The 26,217-nt window shown below is 41.8% G+C and overlaps 1 protein-coding gene across 2 annotated transcripts in view; it reads right to left on the bottom strand.

Annotated features, from left to right (window-relative positions):
• ATXN10 (ataxin 10) overlaps nt 1–26,217 on the bottom strand; it is a 119,943-nt gene that overhangs the window by 44,859 nt on the left and 48,867 nt on the right. For both annotated transcript variants that reach the window (XM_073650068.1, XM_073650069.1), the window contains 6 exons: nt 24,878–24,974; nt 23,812–23,976; nt 14,194–14,274; nt 11,268–11,433; nt 9,545–9,653; nt 8,916–9,085 (listed from right to left, as the gene is read on the bottom strand). In XM_073650068.1, coding sequence (XP_073506169.1) covers nt 8,916–9,085; nt 9,545–9,653; nt 11,268–11,433; nt 14,194–14,274; nt 23,812–23,976; nt 24,878–24,974 — 788 coding nt within the window. The remainder of the gene's footprint in view (nt 1–8,915; nt 9,086–9,544; nt 9,654–11,267; nt 11,434–14,193; nt 14,275–23,811; nt 23,977–24,877; nt 24,975–26,217) is intronic.

The raw sequence follows: 26,217 nt of genomic DNA, 5'->3' as shown, positions 1-26,217 counted from the left end.
CTCCCAGACCCGTTACAGCCTGCTTGACAAAAGGGTACTTTCTAGGGGGATCAGACACTACCATCAGAAATTGAGGTTAAGCAGAGTATACGCCCCCATACGTAGACTAATGATGACCGAAGCCACAGATATCGATTGGTTCAGCCAACAGTCTAATGTGTATAGGAGCACCAACCAACCAATTACAGAGAGAGATGTCAACTGTGCATATACGATTTCGGATTGCCGATGTCTTTGTTCTCCCGGCAATCATGTCAGCCAGCAGCTTTCAAAGAGAGAACAAAAAAAAGAGTGCTTGCTCGGCCGAGATGTCTGTCAGCCAAACGATTAGCTGAAGCATCGTTCGGCCAACAGCCATCTAATGTGCATGGCGGCCTTAAGGTCGCATATTCAAACTCTCAAGTATTGGGAATAGAGCGTTTGATCTGGAGAACCAGACACTACCAAGTGTTACAAACATAATACATTTCCAGTATAGAAAACTGGAGCAGTTATGTTGGTAAATTTGCTCCTGTATGTAGCGGAGCTGTCTTATCCAAAAATATATGCTCTTCAACATCAAATTCGGTCATCTTCAGTTTCTTGAGGGCCCTGTAGCTATATTGTGTGGGAGATTACAACTGGGATACATGGTCTACAAAAAATTATTTATGCATGCCTTCAGGCAACATAAAATGATGAACCTCTTATCCTTAGAAGAAAACCCTATATATAGTAAAGCCCCTATCACGGACTACAGATAAGTGAGCAAGTGCTGACACCTTGCCGGCCGATAACAGATGTTCTTCAGCAAGTCACCTGATGGATAACCCATTGAATGTTACCCATGACTGACCCAGCACATTGGAGTCCTAAAATGATGATGACTTCATATCAAATCTAGCATGGCATGACTGCCTTGTACCAGATCTTCAAGCACATGTACTGAACTGATGATTCCTTTGGCTCAACGTCCAATCAACCACTCTTTAAAGTCTTCTATTCCTTGGGTCCACCATTTTGGATGCAGTTTATGAGCTGTTCAGGTATGTGCAGATGACAATTTACCTCCATCATACCCTCTCCAGCCAGGGGGAAGATTTTTTTCATCCCAGTTTCTGCTTGGATGAAATCTTCAGGAACATCTGGGTAGCAGAAAGTCGAAAATCCCCAGAATCAGGAGACTCAAACCATGAGGTCCAAGTTTTCAAGTAATTGCCGGAAGTAACACTTGTCTAAATAAAATGAATACAGAGGAAGAATGCTGCTTATGACGAGAGGTATAATTAAATAAGACAAGCTGGGAACCGGCAGAAAGTGCAGTCTCCACCTTTCCAATATCTTCCAGTTGAGTTCTTAGAAAAAGCCATAATTCAGGAAGGTACAACTACAGCGCAGATAACAGAGGAGAGCACTGCTCATCAGCCACAGAGTCAGATGAGTACAGCAGACGATATGGCTTTATAAGAGGGTTTCTGACTTTGGATGCCAGTAAAGTCTTCTCTTGCAGACATCCTTCAAGAACTTTAAAGTCTCAAATCACGTTTTGCCTTAAGTCTGAAGAAGACTGAAGAATACGTAAACCCTTGGGAAACGCGTTCGAGCATGAAAAAATTAAAACCTATTTCGACAGAGCCACCATGTCTCTCTCCCGACAATAGGAGTAACTTCTCGTATACCTAAATTATCAGAATACATGTTCCTCCTGATATTTAGGACAAGAGTGGTTTTTTTTGGCCTTCGTCTGAACTGGTAAATGTTGAGATAATATAAAGAATTAAAAAAAAAAAAGGCAAAAAATTATGGAAAGAGACTACAAGGCAGTAACCTCTTCTTAGGCACAAGAGATAGTAGATGGGTGCAGGCCCAAAATCAATATGGGAATCAAAACGTGAGGAGGTTAAGGGCACATCTCCTGGGCCCCCGTCCAGGCGGTGGACCATGAACCCATGATTAGGTATTAATGAGCTAGTATGGGTTTGTACTAGAACACTATCCAATAGCGCCTATAAAAATTGTTGATTTAAGAAGTCATTGATCCAGAGCGGCTTGGCATTCTTCCATAAGGTTGGAATACCGCTTTAACAAGTTGTCTTATAATAGATTTCCGATGGTATAATTTCTGGTATGCCGCTATGGTGAAGCACAAAGTAGGGTTTATGAGGAGAGAAGATTCAGAAAAAGTTGGGGTGATGGTTCCAGACTACTCTCCAAGAGGGTGCCAAAATCGAACACTCCCAGAAGATAGGTAAAATGGTAACATCAGTGTTGTGGAAACTCCAACAACATGAGGAAAAAGAAAAGTTGGAAAATTAAGGCCAGTCCAGAGCACATGGTCTTGAGGTGTAGGAACAGCAAGACCGGGGGATGGCAGTGGTCAAGGTAGTTGGTCCTCCAAGGGCTCAAGAGATGGCCAAGAGTGATTTTGTATGAGTTGTTGAGCATGGAAGGCACCACTGTATAACAGCTGAAAAATGGGGTCACCCAGGCAAAATTTATAGGATGAAGAGGGGTAATTGGGACCTCCATAAAAAACTATTTTTGGTTACTGCTAGTGATGGGGTGATTAGGTGCACAAGGCCAAAGTATATTCATTTACAGTTTGGTGATAGCCAAATGAGAAGCTAAGTAATAAATGTTACTCCATTAACGAAATTACTGGACCCGATGAGGCGAAATCATCAAAGTGTTTACATCAGAAAATTGACGTAAAACACTTTGAAAAAAAAAAAATGCTAAATTTTTGCGCAATGCGAAGTTGCATAAATATGTTGCGACTTTTGTTATTTTCATGCCAGTTTGGCACAGCTCCACCAATATTGGTGCAACCGGGATGGGACATGACATGGCTATACCCACCCATCATATTCTTCAAAACTGTCACCATTTCTTACTGACTGGAGTAACATTTGATAACACCTTTATATATAGAGTAAATAGTATAGGATCCACCATTCACAATAGGTGATGTCACAGCTCACCTTCTCCCTCTCCAACAACAATGAATTATGCCAGATCAGAGCATGTCCAGTCTATATATCCCCATACCCATCGAATGTTGGGAAATGATATAACACACTTTACAATCGAATTTTCTTGTGCCCACCACACACATTAATGAGTCAATAAACCCAAGACACGGACGGGAATCTGGTACATGCAGATGTTACCATAGTTGGGTGACACCCTTTCTGTAATTATGATTAATTAGCTCCAATATAATAATATATATTGCTGAAATAAGAAAATTGAAACAAGCCAAATCTTGCAGGCTGAAACCTCAGGACTGGCATCATCTAATTTTATATAACCCCGTCTTGTGCAGTATGTGAAGGAAATGACAAAGAACATGGGAGACAAAAGGTGTGATTCACGATGGAGCACAGCACACACAGCTCTAGGGTATGAATGCTTCCGGAGCTGGCAGACACGCTCCGATCACATTCATTCATTCCTTCTTTCAACCCTGAAGGAGATAATTTTATGACCCGCATGCAATCTATCAAGAAGAAGCCGCAAAGAAGTTTTCTGGAGGGGGGGAAAGAAGAAAAAAAAAATAAAAAAAAATGGAATTGTGGTTGAGGTCTGAGTTCAAGGAAAGGTGCGCGGAAATGTGTCTGTCTCGGTTCATAACTTGGCAGGTAGAGTTAACAGCGAAATTCAAAGGAAAGGGGGCAATCAATCAAAATTGTGACACTCTAAAGAAATTGCACGGCGTTGTTCTATAAAAGTGCAAAAAAAAAAAAGAAAACCGAATTTCAAAATTACCAAATTTAATATCTACACTCCTCGATATTCAAATTGCAACACCAAGAAGGAAAAGTCACGGACTTCTTGAACTCGCAGGATGGATAGACATGTTACTGATCTGAAAATGATGAAAAAATGGGAAGAAAAATTCAAAACATCTGGATTTATTCAGTATTGAGTCTGAGCGCAATGTGCAGAAATCCTCGCACTTACATCCTCAACTACTATCACTGAGGTTATTAATGGTCGTCTCAGGAATGTTCTGTATCGCTGAATGCACAGAAATCATCAAGATCCGCTGCTGGCAGCTCCTTTTGCAAATATGTCCTAGATGGCAGACTGGTGGATTAGAGAGGTGAGTAACACCCACATTCTTTAACCTCGAGGACCTTCTTGGAACTCCAGATCTGTCCAAACTCTAAACATGTGCATACGTTCCTCTTCAGTCAATTGGCTCTAAACCCTCTGATAGGGCATAAAAAGTAGTGGATAGCAGATAACCCTGAGCTGTCTGCTCATTGAGGAGTCCAAGGAAGTTGAATATTCTGATTTTTCCTTAGTGGTGAGCACCTGGGATTTTCTGATCCAATCAACAACATCCCTTAACAGAATGTCAGATGATAAGGAAAAACTCCTCTGAAGACCCCCGAAACGTCCAGAATGTGCCGAGGTCCTGCATCACGTTCAGGCTAGTGGGACAACGACCAATCCTAAGGGGCACAAAAATGGGGCAAGCTGTAGCTATGGAACAGTAGCACTACTGAACATGGAAAAACGTGCAGGCACTACAGCATGAAAGCAGTACCGCAGCTCCATCATTCGCAGCAGTGGCGTAACTAGAGTCCCATGGGCACCGATGCAAAATTTGGAGCTTGAGCTCCCAACCTCCATGTTGGTCAGATGTATAGGCCTTCGTAGTGTTCAAAATCCTATAAAGACATACATGTAATCATGGCACTTTCCTGTGATAATGTTCCCAGTCCTGACCCCTTCCTCTAATAATGTCCCCCATCCTAGGCCAAGTCCTAATATAATATCCTTACTGTAATAATGTCCCCACATCGTCCCAAATCCTGATATAATGTCCCTTGTCATGGCCCCCTTCCTGTTATAGTGTCCCCCATCCTATACCAATGTTCCCTGGTATACTGTTCCCCATTCTGGACCCCATCCTGGGCTCCTTTCTTGTATGATGACCCCCAACCGGTCCTCATTCTGGTATAATTCCCCCTATTTTGGGCCTCTTCCTTGCATAATGCACCCCATCCTGGGTACCTTCCTTGTATAAATGTCCGTTCTGTTTTCTAAAACCCCAAAAAATCAATTTCACATACCTTCCTCCACTCCTACGACGTCTGGAGTCTTCTTCTGTAACCGGCAGCTGACAATGTGCGGGCACGGGCAGTGAATGACGTCACTGCCATGCGCCACTTATCGATGTCACAAAAGTAGTAGTGGCACCCAGGCCATGGTGACAAAGACCCAAAGCCCCTCTACTACCGAATATGAGGTGGTACATTGTAGTTGGGGGTCTTGTTACAGATTTTTTATTGGGACTCAAGAGCATCAAGTATCTATATAAGCGCTGGAGACCATCACCACCAGCCTAAATTTACACCGGAGCAAAATGTCGGTCACACCCCAGCACTAAGCAAGGATAACTATTCGCTTTTACATTTATGCTTTTATTGAGAGGATCTCCATACCTACAGACCAAATTACACAAATTTCCTTTCTAGGAAACATTGTGGTTCGTTCCGATGGAGTTTTACTGTAACTCGACCCTTGCTTTGTCGTCACTATTAAAGCCTAAAATACCAGTTGCTTTTAGCAAAATACACGTTTTAAGCCAAACATGAAAATAATAAAAAAGGAGAAATGCCGAGACGGATTATAGGAAGAAAAAAAATGGAGATCAAGAAATTATCTCAGGTACAACAGAACGGTGGGCTTTTAACTGAGGAGTGGAGGAGGATCGCTTTAAGACTTGGCCATCTTATGGTAGTGGAGAGTATGATACCACCAGCAGTGGTCCAGGGTAGTGCTCTCTTCCTTGGTGGTCTACAGATTGAGGATTAATATTACACCCATTGGCGAGCAAAGTAATACTTTGCTTTCTGTAAAGGCCTATTTATACAGGCCAATAGTCCCAATTTTGTCGGGACAGTCCTTTGAATCAGAGAACAGAAGGTGTAGGTCTCAGCCATGCCATGAAAACTGGTTTCTTGGGGATGTTTCTTGATGTGCTGAAGAGTCAGGGGCTTAATGCTGGGGCCAGGGGTCAGACCCCCAGCAATATATTAATGGCCTCCAATAGTTAAGTCCTTGAAAAATCCTGTTGGCTCCGATCTCTGGGAATGGTGGGAGGCAAAATTCGCTCTATGACCAAGCAGAAGACTTTATGGTTTTTGGACCCGATGACAGGAAGGATGTCCGCTTAGACATGACATACGGAAACATCAGGGATTACGGGCTCAAAAAAATAATGCATAGGAGGAAATTCTTACCAATTAATTGGAATTTGTACAAATACTCTTTTCCCCTTTGCTTCACCATATCATATTTGACTTCTTGGGATGGGCTCCTCGTTTTCTTTGGATCTTTGAAGCTCTAAGTGATGATCATTGTATGAGAACACTCAGCATATTTACCTAAATCTTTCCTGCCCCTCGAGCACTTTGCATCTAGATAGGAACCCTTCAACGGGAAGAGGGGCTTTGGAGACAACCTTCAAGGAGCCGAGCCGTGATACGATGAATCTCGGGCAAACAATTATGAAACTGCCTAAAAAAAAAAAAAAGGTCTATTGTAGGAGACGAACGCTGAGTCAATGTTTGCCTTCCCCACAGAATTAGGACTTCTAGGTCCGTTTGGTTTGTGACCCTGCAGAAACGCTGGCAGGTATCCTGAAATCACAAGGCTTTACAAGCCACCTGTATGTGGAGAGCGCTCTACACCTGACTTGGAGTGAACTTCCAGGTGTGTCGAACTACAGCTCCCAACATTCTGGATCAATCATCGATAATTCAACACTACAGGAACAGCCTTGGCTTTCCTAAGACAAAGGCGTATGAAGGAATGCCAAATCAGGATCAAAAACTTGGACGGGAGCCCAAGTCATTTCCCAATGCGTTACCTGTGGAAGTGCAAGACAAGGCTGCTGAAGATCGCATCAACTTCAATAGAGAGAGGGGGCAAAATTTACATCTAGGTCCGAGTACGCGTTGTCCCTTGATATAAATATCATTGAGGGTCATGGAAGTTAGGCCCCAATGTATCATATCTGTATACCGTGAAAGCAATATTTTTCGTTTACTCTTATGGTAAAGGGCTTCTCCAAAAATAGAAAAGTGCTGAGTGGATGCTGTGGTAGCAGTGTGAGCAGTCTCTTCTTACTTCAGACTCCTGGTATCTCCAATATAAGATCACAGTCCCAGTGTACAGTATCATAAGCAGCCTCTTATCTCCACACCCCTGATATCTCCAGTATTAGATCAGATCATGTGGATAGGTGTGTGAGCAGCCTCTTCTTACCTCAGCATCCCTGGTATCTCCAGTATTAGATCAGATAGGATGGACAGCAGTGTGGGCAGTCTCTTACTTCCAACCACTGCTATCTTCAGTATCGCTTCAGATAAACAGGATGAACAGTAGTGTGAGCAGCACCTTTAACCTCAGCACTCCTGGTATCTCCAGTATTAGATCAGATAGACAGGGTGGACAACAGTGTGAGCAGCCTCTTACCATAGAACCTCTGTCATTTTATCAGATTATCACCTGGGAGCACACCTTCTTATACATGAAGGTAGACGGCAGAGTTTTTAGACTTTTGCACATGCTCACAGCCTCCTGATCCATTAACCTTCTCGGACAGCTTTCTATCAATGTAACAAGACGGCATGCATTTTTATGTTCTACAGTGATTACCTCCTAGACAAAACGAGTGGGGTTTGTTAATTAAACTATAGGAATTCTGTGTTTACTATTCGTGGAGAATCCTTTCAAATTTTACTCTTTTCCCACGTCAGAGAATCAAGGAGGCTTCCTCCAAAGAATTGGCAGGGGTCCTAGGCACATGAACCTCATCAATTTTATCTTTTTATTATATCTCCATGAAATTAAGGTGGAATTTTCACCTTAATTTATGGAATATCTTCCAAGATTTTTGGTAAACAAAATACCCTATACTTAAAGCGTCATGTTCACCATGGGTTATTCTATTCCCATTGATAATAACAGAGAAAAAAAATATAATAATAATTAATAGTATATAATAATAATAATAGTAAATAATGATAAATAATAATCATAAAAAATAATAAATAATGAGAAATAATAATAAATGAGAAATAATAGTAAATAATGATAAATAATAATAATAAATAGTAAATAATGATAAATAATAATCATAAATAATAATAATCATAAATAATAAAAAATAGTAAATAATCATAAATAGTAAATAATCATAAATAATAATAAATAGTAAATCATAAATAATAAATAGTAAATCATAAATAATAAATCATAAATAAAAAATAATAGTAAATAATGATAAATAGTAAATAATGATAAATAATCATAGTAAATAATCATAATAATGATAAATAGTAAATCATAAATAATAAATAATCATAAATAATAATAAAAAATAATGGTAAATAATCATAAATAATAGTAAATAATCATAAATAATAAAAAATAATAGTAAATAAATAATAATAATAATAGTAAATAATCATAAATAATCATAAATAATAATAGTAAATAATGATCAATAATAATAGTAAATAATCATAAATAATAGTAAATAATAATAGTAAATAATCATAAATAATCATAAATAATAATAATAATAATAACACAACCGAGGAAGGGGTATTTGCTTGGGTCTCATTTCAGCCGCAACAGTAATTATGAACTTTACTTGGATTAATAAACTGGGGTTATTTAAATGGTTTTGAGGTAAGGGGCGCTGGTCACATTCTGTGGACCGGGACCGACAAAAAAGTGCGCAGAGCTGTCAGGAACACGGACATGTCCTATTCATTAAATTAGGAGGAGTGCATGATACCGGCACACGTCCTTGCACTCACTGAATGATCATCAATGCCTCCTGATATGAAAGGCATGAAATAAAATAAAGAGTCAACCAGGAAGGTATTAGTGAGAGGTGAGCCTCGTACCTTATCTTGGTTCTCTCGGTTTCTGTAGCACAAGTTGGCGATGAGACGAATGAGATGAGCCTTGAAGCCCACCGCAGGGTGCGTCAGGTCACTTCCGAGTGTGGCGCTATGAGTGGATGTAAACACGTTCTTGCTTTGTTTTCCCGCCAGATGTGTTAAACGCAGGGTGTCTGTGGAAAATGGAGATGATCCACATGATACAGTCATCTGCAAAGGCTGATCTCCAGGACACTGCCTTAACAAGGACCTGTTTGCAGGTCAAAAGAAGGCAGTTTTGCTCTTATTTTATTCCCGCTACTCCTCCGAGTATTCTGGTTTTTGTTTTCTTTAAATTCCGCCAAATGGTTCCAGAGATATGGGCCTTTTTATTTAGTGCTAGTTTTTATGATCCTCAGGGGCGTGTCTTTAGGCTGCTCTGCATAATTAGTCTGAGCCACGCCCCCTCTGTAAAGGCCATAAATGGAAGCTGTAAAGAAAAAAGCCCATATCTCTGGAACCGTATGGCCGATTTATAACAAACAAAAACCATAATACTCAGAGGGGTTGCGGGAGTACACCAATAGCAAAAACCGGCCACTTTAGACCTGGTGACATGTCCCCTTTTAGGTTAGTAATATGTGACTGCCTACCTACAACAGTGTCTAGTAAACCCGGGCATTGCTGCAAACAGCCAAGGTGATCGGCATCGGAGGTCATTTCACAGATAAGGTCCAAGAGACGAATCACAACTAAGGCCTCCTGCGGTGGAAAAAAAGACAAATATATTGACGATGACATTAACGCATGGTATGTAGGGATTTGGGGAAGCTTTATGGTACAACCAACGGGAGATCTAATGTCTGGTTTGGCTGCTAAGAAGCAGTTGGTCATGTGCAAAGCAATCACGACCACAATCAATAAGGGGCTGCTTCACTGACAAGCTCAATACTCTGAACAAATGGATGCAGGTGGCTGCAGTTCTCTGCACAGCTAAATGGCCGATAGCGCCGATGTAAAGGGAAAGAATGAAGGGGGTGCGGGACTGAAGCAGGGCTGAGACCCCTTGATTTTCAGAATTGATGAGGGATCCGAAGGTTGTATCCACAGCAGCCATTATCCTAGAGGCATGACATCACCTATGGAGATGGAAATACTCCTCTAAAGGGAAGGTATCATCAGAAAATTACCCAGGAGGAGGAGGTGAGCTGTGGCATCACCTATTGTGAATGGTGGATCCTGTGTTATCTACTGTACATAGAGGTGTTATCAGTCATTGTACAGGAGGAGGAGGAGGTGAGCTGTGGCATCACCTATAGTGAATGGTGGATCCTGTATTATGTACTGTGTATAGAGGTGTTATCAGTCATTGTACAGGAGGAGGGGGTGAGCTGTGACATCACCTATTGTGAATGACGGATCCTGTGTTATCTACTGTACATAGAGGTGTTATCAATCACAGTCATTGTACAGGAGGAGGAGGTAAGCTGTGACATCACCTATTGTGAATGACGGATCCTGTGTTATCTACTGTACATAGAGGTGTTATCAATCACAGTTATTGTACAGGAGGAGGAGGTAAGCTGTGATATCACCTATTGTGAATGGTGGATCCTGTATTATCTACTGTATATAGAGGTGTTATCAGTGATTATACAGGAGGGGGAGGAGGTGAGCTGTGGCATCACCTATTGTGAATGGTGGATCTTGTGTTATCTACTGTATATAGAGGTGTTTGTTACCTTTCTTTGCAATCTTGTCTGTGATGAGACTACTGAAAAGTCTTTTGTACAGAATAGGAGATATGAGTTAAGTAAAGAACAGAACAGGAAGTAAAGGCCTGTTAACCAGTGTGGAAGAATCAAAATTTTAGATTTTTTTTTTATAGATTGTGATATGGAATTTGAATGATATTTTATATATTTAGTATACACACACACACAAATACCCTACATGGGAACTACTTTTTTGCCACAGTGGAAAGCCCAGAAGGGAAGGAGCGCCATATTATAGTGCAGATTTTGCAGTTATTGTTTGCGGGTGCCATGACCTACTGGGAGAGCCCCTGAGGTGCCAGAACAGAAGAACCCCCCAAAAGTGACCCCATTTTACAAACATAAAGCTTAATGGAGGTAAAATCCCTTGACATCCACTGAGCTCTCTTCCATTTAAAGATACTTTCTGAGTATATCTGCAGGTTAGGACACTTGCCACCTAATAAAGTTGTTCAGATTAGTAGATGAAGTCGGGATTGCAGCGAGGCTTTAAGGATTTGTAAAAAATCTAAAATGGTCAGGCTGAAATTAGACTATATAAGTAGAATTTACCCCTCCAAGCTATAAACCTGGTCAGACGTACTACAATGAGCCGTATTACCTCCTCCTCACAGTTCCCCGGAGCCACCAGGTTCAGCACCGCTTGGCATTGTTTCTGGAAACAGTCAGAAAGGAATTCTGCTATTTTCTGCAGATTAGCCTGCTCACTCTCTGTAAAAGGGCTCTTCTCACTTACTTTAGACAAAATAAGTTCCAAAAGTGTAATCCTGCCAGCAAACAACAACATGTGACTAGCTATGTAGAAGAGGTAGCACAGTAGTACAACAGAATATCTGCATGAGGCTGTGCGCACAGTTTTTGGAGCGGAAACTTTCCAAATCTTCCTCCAAATCTCAAAACTCTTCAAAAACTTTGAGTTTCCACTCAGTTTCTGCTCCAAAGTCTAGCAAAAAAAAAAAAAACCCCGTGAGCCTAAACTGCTGAAAACCAATAGCAGGCAGGTTATTGAAACGTGTAGGACAAAGTAATATTTGATTTTCAGGCCGACCTATTTTATCATTTAACTTTATCTCTTCATTGAGGAGGAGTTAGTTTTGCATCTACATAGTTATATACTATTTTTTTTTTATATTTTTTTGACATGGTGCAACTTTAGAGTACATATGACTAATGCTGTCCAATCCACAACCCTCCCCCCCCAACCAGTCTCCACTTCTCACTTCAGCGACATGAAACGGAGGTCAGTGATTGGCTGCAGCGGTCACATTTCCCTGTATCGGGACATCATCACTGCAGCAGGAAGTAGAAAACAGCAGAGACTAGGCAGCATTGAAAAAGAGCAGTAGGGGTAGATAGTGAAGAGAAAAATCAGGAAAGTGGTTTGTTTTTTTTAAAAAGTTACTATTGAGTAAATAAATGTCTCCATGGTAACAGACTACAAACCCTTTGTAGTCTGATCCCAGTTCTATTCTCTTCCATCTTTGTATGCATTTTACCATAATATTACAAAGTCTTATGTGGTTTTATATGATTTTCTGAATAAATACATTTAAAAAGGAGGATAAAAATCAGTAAATTGGTTTGCGATCAATTTGAAAGGGCAGAACATTGAGTTTCAGAACCATCCCTCCTCTCCTACAGTAATGACGCCAACCCTGGATCCTGTAATCTTAAACCTTCACTTGATGCCAGCTTGTGGCCAAGAAGCCATGTTAACCAACCAATTTAAAACCATTACAGACATAGAAACATGTACTTAGAGAACATGTGCCAGCTTCGAAGCCACACACTCTTTTTTTTTTAAAGGATGCCAAAAAGGGCACATTTTTGGCCGAATTCTGGTTTTCGCATAATGAACAGTTCACAGTGTACAGTCAGTCACTCTCCAGTCTATAGGAGATGGTAAAACAAGGTAGTGGGCACGCTCAGTTGTGTCCATCTATAAGTGTGACTCATCTGCGAACAGGCTGTACAGCACAGCTGACAGTGCTATGAGATGAGGTGATCTGATACAATGGTTTGTAACGTGACACAGCTAAACTCAACTGTGCTGCCCCTTCCCTCTACATGGGCCTTATTTGAAAGGTGAGAGTCATCTGTGCAATAATCTCTCAGCATTTTCTAATCACGCAGGAGGTTAGACCAGGAGATCAGAGCTATATTCCTACTTCTCGCATACAGAGAAACCTGCTCTAAGCTATGGTGGGGGCGTGTTCTTTTTTCAGCTGTGTTGCTGCCTGCTTATTATTGGTCAGCATCATACAGGGGAGAAGAAGCACACACCCCCAGTGAAAACTTTTTGATAACCCCCACTTAGACGTAACAAAAGTTATCTCATTAGGTCCCAATGATTGCTAATATTGCCACCACAGAGGCGAAATTTAAAAAAAAAAAAAAAAAAAACATTTATTCCACTTCGCAGCCAATTTTAAATTTTTTGTGTGCAAAGTTCAAGATGGTGAAAGATTCTCTTAGGTATTACAACTTAGAACCTATTAAAGTGAATAGGACCCAAGTTGTAGTACCTGTGAACGGAGTTGTGCTGTTAGGAATACCCTTTTAAGCTATTGACTATCTCCAAGATCCTATCCCAAAATGTAGTAGGTTTAATAATATTAGCAAATACCTCCAATTAGAAATGTAGTATAGTTCTTCTGATTCGCTATGTCAATTACTCCATGTGCAGGGCATTGTAGTATATTAGGTATCCATGGTTATGACCAGTAACAACTAACTGTCACTATATCATGGCCGCAACCATGGATACCTAAGCTACTGTATTTCCTTGCACATGGGGTAAGCAACATAGTGAATCTGTCACGCAAGGTGTGGGAAAGACGTAGTGCAACACAAAGGGAAGAGGGAAAGAGAGCCCAGACTCTAGGGAAAGGAGAGAGTGGAGATCTCCTAGGCTTATCTAATATCACCCTGTCTCCACGAACGTCCCTATATTGGTTCTTCACTAATCGCAGCAAGCATACCTCTCCCTGACTTTCCCTTGCATTTGGCCCTGGCTAGGGAAGGAAGGGGGTAAGCACTAGTCGATCCCTACTGAACACTAAAGACAACAAGGGGAACAAACAAGAGAAAATCGTTTAGCTTTAGACGACTCCAGACAAATGCGCACACGTCCTCTACCACCTGAGAGGAAGAAGTACTGCTCTTGCTCAAGCCTTCACAAGGGAGTAATGAATGTCGCTGGCACCTCCCTTTGGCACACAGCAGGTTTTTATACACCCAGGCCAGGGTGTTAATTAGCCAGAGGAAGGTAGCCACTGGGTCCTAGACTGACAGCCTCTAAGAAGTTGTCTGTAATACCAAACGATGACATCTCCTGCAACCAACAGCACACCCGTGACAGATTCAGCTGAACTATACTACATTTCTAAATGGAGGTATTTGCCAATATTATTATTACACCTACTACATAGTGGGATATGATCTTGGAAATAGGAATACCCCTTTAAGCCTGAAGAACCACCACATACTAAATTCATACATTTTTCAAATTGAAAACATAAGTTTACCTATCAGCATGGCTCTGTGAAGCATACATCTGTTTCACCAGTTCAGGGCACCTCAAGAAATAATCTGTGACGATCAGATGTCTGGAGGAAGAAGGGAAAAAAAAATAATTTTACAGAAACTGATGACCCAAGTTAAGTCTATCCAGCTGATTATTAGTAAGATGTCTGAAAACCAATATGGCTGCTATTACAACTCTGAAAATAAGGGTTGTCAGACAGCTTTTTCAATGTTCTACCTGTATTGTTTTTTGTTGGCGAGTTGCACTGGTGGCCTTCCATTCTGGCTTCAACCAGCGGCTTATGAGATTTTTTACATTTTCTTTCCAAAATCAATTGGTTGCAATTGACATGTACGGATCTGTTTGTATCACGTTAAAGTCCTATGTTTGCTATATATGCCAGGAGGGCTAAGATTAGGGCATTATTCGCAGAACAGATGCCAAAAAAAGTGTCCTATGTGCAGATCATGCCTATACAGTGGCATATGGCGTTAGGAAATTAGCCCAAAATTCTGTACATCTCCAACGGAAGGGAAGTGAGTAGAGGCCAACTTGCTTGAAAAAAAGGTTTTCGCAAACTTTAGTTTTCACAGGCTTATCTCCATACCCACCCCTGACCCCCCAAAAAACCCTTTCATTACTCAAGACCCAAAAGTAGCCCTTCACCAGTAGTCTTTAGAAAAGAAACTCCAAGGAGCAAGAGTTTCCAGAGGAGTTGCCCAAGCAGCTTTGAAAAAGCGTAATGAAACATTCAAGGTTGAGGACCAGAAATGGTCCAGGAAATAAAAAATAAATTCAAAGTCCTGTCCCGCTTCAACTTCACTAAACCTTTTTACAGTCCAAAGAAGTGTTATCAGAATAGGACTTTATTGAGGAATGCCAGCAAAAAGCATTTCTTCAAGAGGAAGTAAATCTACAAAACCTACAAACTCAAGGACCTGGACAGAGCCATAAGCCATCCAACAGAGGTATACGTCAGGAACTTTGGGTGGTAGAACTAAAGGATGTGTATCTCAAGCCAAGAGTGAAGCTCTTCACCAAGTCTGAGGTGGTAAAAAGAGTGTTGTCGATAAGGAATGTCAGTCTAGCCAAGAAATGCTAGAGATCTAAAAGGTCTATACAAGCATACTACCAGTTTAAAAAGGTCTACCCAAGATTAATCTGCCCTTGGCAAATAAACAACATCACGTGAGAGCTGTAGCCTTTACAGTTCCATCAGAGAGGACGTTCAGAAATCAAAAAGGAGGCTGTCCAGGAGTTAAACAAAACAGCCTAGGTCTGTAGAAGAATTGCGGCAAGTTCTCCAAGCTTTGCACAACCTACTGGCTAAATTTTTTTATTTCCTTTGTTTTAGAATAGAACGGGTAATCTAGCCAAGAGTACTACGTGACTAAAAGGCCAGTTACAGGGTACCACCCTTCTTAAATGTCATCCAAAGTGTACCACCTGCCTAAAAGATCAGTCCAAAAGTACAACCGTTCTGAAAGGTCAGTCAAAGAATACCACCCGTCTAAAAGGTCTGCCAAAGAGTACCACCAGTTTAAAAAGGTGTACCCTAGGTTGCTATTGCTCTAAAAAGGTCTACCAAAAATTACCACTTGTATAAAAGTTTTACCCAAAATTACCACTGGTATAAAGTCTATCCAAAATTAACACTGGTGTAAAGACCTATCCCAAATTACCACCAGTTTGGGAGGCTTACCTAAGATTACCAGAAGCTTAAAAAGGTCTACTTAAGATTTCTAGCTGGCCAAAAGGGCTTCCCATAATATATATTTTATTTATTTTTTTTAAATTTCTTTAAAGCAATTTTTTTATGTTGTCATTTTTTTTTATAGAACTTTACACAAGGCTAAAAACTTTTGCCTATTATTGACTCAGTCGTCGAAATCATAGACCACTTTTTCCACTTCATCAAGCCCGGACAGGTTTTTCTTGTACTCCCAGCAAAATTAAATTTTGAGCGATTTTTTTCCTTTTTAAAGGCCCTCTTGGAACATTCCACTTGTATAAGGTGGAACAATATAAAGTAATACATATTCAAACAGCAGCAACATACAAAATAATTATTGCCTTCAGCAACTTAAAATAACCATTATGAGTATCACTGGTTCCTACGAAAGTTGCACAAGTTTTGCATTTAATTCAATCCTTAAACGTCATTCACGGTAAACCATTTACAAAAGCCCGACTTAACGTCGAAAATGGTTATACAATCTGTTTGAGAGTGTAAGCTCATAAGCCCGGCTGAACAAACGAGAAAGGACGAGCGGAGAAAGGCGCACTCTACAAGTCAGACGTTTGTGGGGCTCGTAAACGTTTCACAATGTCAAGAGACAAATGAGAACACGCTATAAGCCCTCACTTTCTTGACGCGAGTGAGGTCTAACAGTGAACAACGTCGTCTCAAACAATAGGAGATACAATCGAGGTCCTAAGCCTCGGGGCTGGATTCTCAACCCTTGAGAAAATTACGGTAGATGTGTAAATCTTAAAAGGCACGTGACACACTACCTTCTTCTTTGCGTTAGGAAGTGTTCACCATCAATAACGGCAGCTTTATTACTTTGGGAGTGGCCAATGATTTCCATAATTTGCAGTAGATAGGGGATCCGTCCGAGGTGGGTTGTTAAAAAATGTTAAACTACAGCGGTATAATTCCCATAAACCTTATTAAACTGAAGCCATTGGAAGGCACTGACTGTCTCTGTAGTGCCATCTACAGGTAGATACCCTGTAAGTCAATGTCTAGAGTAAGACAACGCCACAATACACCAGCAGGATCTCCGCAGAGACCCAAAACCCTACTCTGTACTGACAAGGAGCAAGGTTTCCGAAAAAAGTGGTCTACAAATGAGAGTTTCTGTGTCACGATTCCTCCGCTGAGTGTGTCTTGGAAGCAGTGATTGACAGCTCAGTCGTCCAATCTAGTGCAGGGGTGTGCAGAGCCGTCAGTATTTTGATGGACAGCTGGTGGGTGTGGAGTTTCCTTCAAGTGTTCCCTGTTCTAAGTGATTACCCAGCTACTTAGCCAAGTTGTCAGTCCCAGATCTCTGCCAATCGTAACATTTGCTGGGTGGAGTTTGTGTGCCTTGTATTCCTTGCTCTGTCTGTTGTTCTATTACTGCCTGACCTTGGATCTCAGTCTGACCATCTGTTTGCCTAGCCCCTTTGCTCTGATCCACTATCTTCCTGGTATTCTCACCTTGGACCGTGACCCGAGTCAGACTTACCCCCTTTCATTTAAGACGTGCTCTCTTGGTATCTGACCTTGGAACGTTTGACTACCCTGCCTCAGCGTCACGCTCTGCTTTGGCTAAACATTCACAGTCATGTGTCAAGAAACTACAATGGGTCAGCCAGCGGTTTAAAGGGTTGTTCTCAAGTTTAAAAGTTATCCTCTTTCCACCGGATAGGGGAAAAAACTTTCCAGTGGCTGAGGGTCTGATTGGGAGTGACGTACACAAATCCCGAGAACCAGCTGAATGGAGTGGAGATAGATCATGCGCACTACGACTCCATTCATTCTTGATGGGAGTGCTGTAAATTGTCGAAAGCATTGTCCGTTGACCTTTGGTGCTCCTATTACAATGAATGGAGCAGCAGAGCTCATGATTGACCTCCGCTCCATTCAGCCACTTCTCAGGATCGGCTGGACCCTCAGTGATCAGAAAATTCTGCCCTATCCCTTAGATAGCGGGTAACTTTTAAACTTGCAGAGACCCCCCTTTAAAGCATAGATACATGAAGAAAGAGAAACAGCTTCTCTTAGAGATGAACTAAAATATTTGCAGGACTCTGGTTCAGAGGCCAAGTTGGTAGTCCATGGATGCCAAACCAGACCACAACGAGCCACCTACTTCCTGTGGCATCACCGGCATCCTCTTCTGACTAGTAGGCATATGTCACAACACAATGAAGTTGCAATGCATACTAAACAGAAGGTAGTTTTAAAATTGCAGTGGTCTGGTCCAAATGCAACGGACTAAGACTGCTGGATCTGGGTCCCATGAATCTTTTTGCTCAACTCAAGCTTCCTTGCTTCTGGAGGTGAGCCAGTTTTAATACAAGCGGGGATAGGTAACTAAACCTGGTTCCTCCATCCTCGGAAATGGTGGAGGTCACAGTGATTCGACCCTCACTGATCAGTCTTCAGTACTACGGTGGAAAACCCTTGTAATAGTACCTTTAGCCTTGGGTAAGCAGTAGCCCATCATGGCCCCAGCAACTCACTGTAAAGTTTTTGGGTGGGATACCACGCAACAAGAGCAGGAATCCATGTCGAAGCCATTTTGACAGAGAAAGATTGTATCCTGTGTCACACTGCTAACTCGCATACCTTCTCAGAGCCATCCTATTCACTGTGTTCACCTCTCTGCTCTTCCCAGTGTCAGGCCATCGCGTTGAACTGCCTCTTGCATCCTCATGTAGCTGGAGAGTCTCCACCTAGCTAATAGGAGGCGCGGCCAGACTCTGCATGAATTTAACCCGCTGAGTCTTGAGAGTTTTGCTTCCTTGGCCCAGCTCCTGCCAGTAGGGGATATATTAAGCAGCTCCTCACTCAACATCTTGCCTGAGCTTGGGTTCCTATTTGCAGTCTGTCTCTAGAAATCTGTCAAGGTGCATGTTCATTTCAATTCTCCTGTTACCGGCCCAGCCTGTTCTCTCGTTTTGTCTGACCTCTCCGCTCCCGACCCCGGCTTCATATTCTGATTCTGTGCTTCCCGGCCCGATCTTAGACTGACCTCTCTTTTTTTACCCTCTGTACCTCGTGTTGTGCTGCTGACCCTTTGGTTAGCTGCCGCAGGTCCGGGGACTGCCCTGAAGTGACACTTGGTGACTACCCAAATGGCCCATGCCTATCCTCACCATCAGAGGCTATAGCGAAGACCAGGTAGTCACTTAGTCACGCCTCTCCAGGGTAAGCCCGGCTTGTGGCTCAGTGGGTCCACACCCACCGCAGTCACATCCTGCAGTGATCTTCAGCTTGTGCCTCGCCAACTGTTGCAATAAAAAAAAAATCTAATTAAAAGGGGCCATCTTCTAAGAGTTGCCCTACAAGACCCCTGGCATACAATCCGCTATGTATTTACAGCAGCTGCTCATGTAATACATGGACTGTTCCGGTACTGCTAGCGTGAGGGCCTCTGCTCAACCCGATTTACATCATCCATATTCCCTATACCGATTAATTTGGCTCCATAGTGCTGCGCCACTGCTCTTTTTTATTATTTTGGAATGGATTGAGCTGATGAATTACAAGGAAAAAAAAAAAAAAAGCATGATCCTCTTTCAGGCAAACGTTTTATTTTGTGGCTAAATAAGTAACTAGAATATAAAAAGCCACTTGTGGTGGGGTTTCATTGAGTGACCTACAAGCATGTCCAAGCGCTGGAGATAAGCAGCTCTCCGCTGTGATTTACTGCACCAATATTAATATTCCTTCATAGATAAATGATACGTTTGTCCATTCTATGAGGTTTCTGGAAGCTTTGAACTCTGTTTCAGCTATAAACAACTTTAATGGAGAAGTATTATTAAGATGCAAACTGCTCTGTTATGGAAATCGCATAAAAAACACCAGGGTAAGTCTTCGGTTGCGCAGACAGTCGACATTAACTATTCGTTTGCCATTGCATGCGTGCGACCAATGATGCATTGCAACTTGACCTTAAAAAAAAAAAAAATTAAAAAAAACCTGCTCCCCCTGCATTCCCAATCGATAATCTAATATGCATGGTCGGCATTGGGCCCTCTATAAAAACCTAAAGCTCACCTATCATACAACCCAGTTCTGATTCATACTTTTAAAAGGAGAGAATATTTTTATATCCTCCTCAATAATATTAAATAAGGTCGGAGAGTAAAATTTAAATAATGACACCATTTCTGGTGGGGGAAACTGGTGAAAAGTGCAGGAGACATCTCTAGTTTTCAGTTATCACTGAGCTAGGATACCAGCTATATCTCCCATTTAAAGCACACAGAGAAATGAGGGATTTCTGCTCTTTAGCAAATATTCAGAAGATTAAGCAGCATCAGCATGGACACTATACGGCAGTAGTAAGCAGTGTTGCTGTGAATCCAGCTCTAGGGTCATATGAAACACTTGCTAGAAAGCAGCACAGTTTCTGAGAGTCACTTCGCATCTCTCTCACTCTGTTCTGCTCTCCCCCACTCTTGGCCACGCACTTCAATGGGCAGCTGTAATCTGATCCCTAAGTGAGTGGGCAGTTTGACGAGATCAAGAGGCAGGGGAGGGACCGGAGGAGAAGTGTCTCATAAATGGAGGAAAAAAAAAAAAAAATCTCCTATAAGAAATATTGCAAAGTTTCTTATAGTTAGTCGCTTGTTGCATCGGTTTGTTGAAATGTTAGTGACCATTCAATCGCCATGTTTTTTTTAGTTCAAAATTAGATAAAATTTTCTTAATAGTTTCCTTGCAACTTTTTGTGGCAAAAGGCAGATAGAACTGACAACACCCATATATGAAAATGAAAAAACCCAAAGGTGACCATAAACAGATTAATGGTTTACCAAACCCACCAGTTTTCATAAAGACCTATGAGCCAAAATTGGATTGATGGGGATAGCAGAGTTTTAATTTTTTTTCGGATAACCCCTTTATTAAGTTATATTTCATAATAACTTATATCTGTGCATTGAGTTATCCTTCTAAAAAGTACGATACGAGACGTTATTAGATCCCACACCTTCTAAATAATAACGAGATGACTCTGCTGATAACGGCAGAATCTATACAGCAAAGCTGATCAGTAGTAAACAATAATATTATATAAGAACAAAAAGTATCTTTTCTAAATATATCGATTTTCTGAATATAGATAAAGGGAACTCCGAGACCTATTACTCATTTTTTCCCCCTTGGCTGTGGTCCTTATAGTCTCCATTTCCACCGGACATGTAGGCACTTGATTTCTAGGCTCGTATCCAGTTGGTTACAATAAACCCATTGTGGACTCTTTAAAAACTTAAAAGAGTTAGTGGGATCTGCATCTGTGTCACAAGTTCGCCAAGTAAATAGAAGTGACCAATGCGTCTTGGCTTCGGTGAAGACGTTGGAGAAACTTGGACAGGGAGCAATGGCTGTGATCGTTGACTGTTTCTCTCCTTTTCTTTCTTTTTGTGTTTGAAGTGGGTGGATTTTCTCTTTCGCAAGCTATTCATTTAGTGAATACGATTAATTCTGCCCCTCCTTTCTTCCCTTTTATCTCCGGACATGTATTTCATAGGAACGGCTTTAGGAGGTCTCCATCCAAAAATAAAAAAAAGCTTTGAGCTACCCATTCTTGTAAAACAAATGACCTCCCGAATAAAACAAAGAGCCAGTAACGGGAAAGAATGGCGGAGATTACACTCTAATTTAACAGCACATCTGTACTAACAAGAATATCCCGCGCCGACGCGCGCCCGGGTCGTCTACAACGGCCCGTGGTCCTTTCTCTTCTGAAAAATACACAGCTATTTTGTTTTAATGAGTTACATGTTAAAAGAAGTCTGGGATTAGGGTTAATGTATCAAAAGGATATAACTATATACAGGGACTCCCCACGATCAGCACAGATGCAACCCAAGACAACGCCGCAAGCCGTGTAGTGGTCATACTCCGGTACAGCAGCTCAGAGCACATTCAGTTGCATAAGATCCAAGTTGCAGTACCTAAGAGTGGCCACTACCCAGTGAACGGAGCTGTGGCATTACACCTCCCAACACTGGGCAAGTCCAGCCCCCGAGGGGCCTGCCAACAGCTGATTAGTGGGGGAACAGCTGATTACATGTGTTGGAACCCCAACAATCCAATATCGATGACCTAACAACCCTTGAAAATTAGTCTCCTAAAGGAAGGCATTCTCAAACAAAGATGGCCAATATTTAATTTTTTTTATATAGCGATAACATATTCCGCAGCGCTTTACATATATTATTGTCTGCATAATATATGGTCGTACTCAGGTTGTGCAAACCAGAGCACATTCACTTGAATGAGATTCAAGCTGCAGTACCCAAGAGTGGCCACTATGCAATAACCGGAGCTGTGCCGTTTCACTTCCCTACACTAGGCACGTCCAGCCCCCGAGCAGCCTGCCAATGGCCGATTAGTGGGGAACAGCTGACTACATGTGTCGGAACCCCCACCAAATCAATAATGATGTTTATCGCAGTCCTGAACAACCATTGAAAATTGGTCTTGTAAAGGAAGTGGCCTTCTCAAAAAAGATGGGCAGTATGCCCAACATATGGTCGTACTCAGGTAGTGTAGCTCAGAGCACATTCAGTTGAATGAGATCCAAGCTGCAGTACCTAAGAGTGGCCACTACCCAGTGTACGGAGCTGTGGCATTACACCACCCAACACTGGGCACGTCTGGCCCCCGAGGGGCCTGACAACTGCTGATTAGTGGGGAACGGCTTATTATGTCTGTCGGAACCCCACCAATCCAATACTGATGATTTATCGTAGTCCCAAACTACCCTTGAACGGAGCTGTTGTGTTACACATCCCAACATTGGGCAAGTCCAATCCCCTGAAGGGGCCTGTCAGCAACTGATTAGTGGGGAATAGCTGATTACGTGTGTTGGAACCCCACCAAACCAATATTGTTTACCATAGTCCCGATGAACCATCGAAAATTGGTCTTCTATAGGAAGTGGCCTTCTGAAAAAAGATGGACAGTATGCATAATATATGGTGGTACTCAGGTACTACAGCTCAGAGCACATTCAGTTGACCAAAGATCCAAACTGCAGTACCCAAGAGTGGCCACTACCTAGTGAACGGAGCTTTGGTGTAACACCTCCCAAAGCTGGGCACGTCCGGCCCCCGAGGGGCTTCCCAACAGCTGATTACGTGTGTCAGAACCCATCCCATCCAATATCGATGACCTATAGTAATATCGTTGCCCTCAACAACCCTTGGAAAGTCGTATTCTAGAGGACAGGGCCTTCTCAAAAAACATGGCCAGTATGCATAACATATAGCGGGACCTAGGACACTGATCTGGATAATAGGGTGGTCTTCTTAAAGAGATAGAAAAGGGTATAACAGAAAGGACATTGACTTTATGCTGAGTTAGTGTAAATTACAGCTGCAGTGTAAAGCATGGGAGTGAACAAAAAGTTACAGCAAGAAATATTGATACATTTCAGGCAAACTTTGACTCTATTCAGATAATTCATCTATGCTACAGTTATAGCTGGGCCCAAATAAAAGGGAAGTACAGAAAACTCAGATAGGCACCAGATTATATTTAATGTTGGGTTAGCAAGGCCTCAAAGTTGGGGACCTTGGTTGTAATATTGGTCGGCTTCTAGCACCCCCATCGATCAGCTGATTGAAAAAGTCGTGGTGCACTGCAACTGGCAGAGCGCCATACATTATGTAGTGGCCATGGATGGTACTGCAGCTCTTTCCTATTCACTTAAATGGAAGAAAAGTTGTACAAATCTGTGCCAGAACTGGTGCACAGCAACCCCTTTAATCAACTGATAACAGGGGAGCGATAAGTCAGACCTCCACCTATCTGATATTGACGACCTCTCTTAAAAATTGGACATCAATATTTTAGAGTTCTGGAAAATCCCTTTAAGGCTACACTTACAGCCACTCCACATCGGACCGCTTGCTGTAGGCAGTAATTACACCCAGTGCAATGGTAAGGTTGGCAGGTTGCAGCAAGTCGACCACCTTGTCTTCATCCATACAAGTGTACAAAACCATGGAGCCGTAAGCTGAGACTTTATCATCTCCGTGGGTCAGGCAGGTCCTGGGATACAAAAAAAATAAAAAATAAAAAAACACAGCCAATAAAACAAAATTCTAAAAAATAAAATAAATTTTAATAAAATAAACAAAGTAACAAAAATGCAAAGTGAATGAACAAAAAGAGAAATTTAAATACATTTTAGTATAACCACCCCTTTGCCTTTAGCATCAGTTCTTCTAGGTACACTTGCACAGTAAAGGGTTTTGTAGGACTATAGCCTGGTGTATAAGTAACAAATTACACCAACTAGATGATAATGATCATTCATTTTAATAGGCAAGTGGGAACACAGTCATTAACTGTAACAAAAACAGCTGTGTAGGAGGTTTAAAACTGGGTGAGGAACAGCCAAACACTGCTACAAAAGGGGAGAGGTTGTGGAAGACAGTCTCCTGTCACAGGTCACACACCATAGGAAGACTGAGTAGAGCAACAAGACACAAGGTAGTTATACTGTATCGGCAAGGTCTCTCCCAGGCAAAAAAAAAAAAGTCAACCCAGACTTGGGTTTCAAGATGTGCTGTTCATCGCAGGTCCTTAAGGTTTTAAAAGGATATTTCCATCTAAAAATTCTTAGGCTATAGGTCATCACTCAAGACAAACGAAAGGGGGAAATACCCCTTTAACTCTTCATGTTCATTATGGCTATGGAGGGAGTTACCCCTTAGCAGAGCATTCAAACAGGGGGGATACTTATATCCCATAGATCCTGTACGTAGTCCTATTGGTGGTTTCTGGACCTCACCCGTCCTTCGTCCTGGGTTACCTCCGAACTCGGAGAGTAAGTAAATCTTATCAGGGAAGGACGACTGGATTACAAGTTGCCTCCGCCACAAAATTGCTAATTAGAAAGAGAAGGATTTAGTGAAGAAGATGGAAAAGCGGCTTGTTTCATACTTACAGGAAGACATGTGGAAAAGCCCGCTCCCAGATGCTATTTTGAGAAGCCCGGTTCCCTCCTGCAACATTGCCAAGGAACTGCAGGCCGCAGCGGAAGGCTGAGCAAGAGAAATTATGTCATTAAGGATATTTAAAAGAAAAAAAAAAATAGTAAAATTCCTTTAATCTGACATCTGATAATCCGGAAAGTTTTATAATCTGGCACAAAACTGCAACATATTGTATATTTTCAGAATATTAGAGATGATTTGAATCATTACAGCATGTATATAATTCCGAGTACTTAATAATTCAGCAGTTCTCATTTAAAGGGGTAATCCACTTTTTTTTTATCTTCTAAATGGACCCATGGGGCTCTGAAAATTATTTAAAAAAAAAAAAATAATAATAATAATAAAAATTACACACTCTTCAACCAGACGCACTTCCTCTTCACATGACCACTGCAGCCAATCAGTGTCACAAGAGTCGGAGGAGAGGTCAAGGAGAAGGTCTCGTGAACAAGTATGGAGTCCAGCAAGGAACACAGGCAGCAGTATTAGGAACAGCTGGGATTGGGTAGATGAGAATGTGGATATCTTTATTACTGGGTCCTTATTATTTTTTTTTTATTATTTATTTATTTTTTTTATAGTTTTTAAATAACAGCTATCCCTTTGCTATAAATAATGTAAACTGTTCTTGGTGCACACAGCCATCTAATATACTCTGGATCTACCCCAATTCTTCTGCTCGGTAACTTGTCATGAACTATTTAGGAGTGGATGGTTCCTTTTCATTAATATTCTGCCAGCACTAAAGGAGCCCCCACACTTCCTGTAGAGAAACAAAGACCCCCCACACTTCCTGTAGAGAAACAAAGACCCACCCCTACTTCCTGTAGAGAAACAAAGACCCACCCCTACTTCCTGTAGAGAAACAAAGACCCACCCCTACTTCCTGTAGAGAAACAAAGACCCACCCCTACTTCCTGTAGAGAAACAAAGACCCACCCCTACTTCCTGTAGAGAAACAAAGACCCACCCCTACTTCCTGTAGAGAAACAAAGACCCACCCCTACTTCCTGTAGAGAAACAAAGACCCCCCCACACTTCCTGTAGGGAAACAAAGACCCCCCCACACTTCCTGTAGGGAAACAAAGACCCCCCACTTCCTGTAGAGAAACAAAGACCCACCCCTACTTCCCGTAGAGAAACAAAGACCCGCCCCCACTTCCCGTAGAGAAACAAAGACCCACCCCCACTTCCCGTAGAGAAACAAAGACCCACCCTACTTCCCGTAGAGAAACAAAGACCCTCCTCCACTTCCTGTAGAGAAACAAAGACCCTCCTCCACTTCCTG

Source organism: Phyllobates terribilis, unplaced genomic scaffold (assembly GCF_046119375.1).
Source record: "Phyllobates terribilis strain yellow unplaced genomic scaffold, ASM4611937v1 Scaffold_10__3_contigs__length_209671492, whole genome shotgun sequence".
Classification (NCBI taxonomy): Eukaryota; Metazoa; Chordata; class Amphibia; order Anura; family Dendrobatidae; genus Phyllobates; species Phyllobates terribilis.
This window is presented reverse-complemented; position numbering and strand designations above follow the sequence as displayed.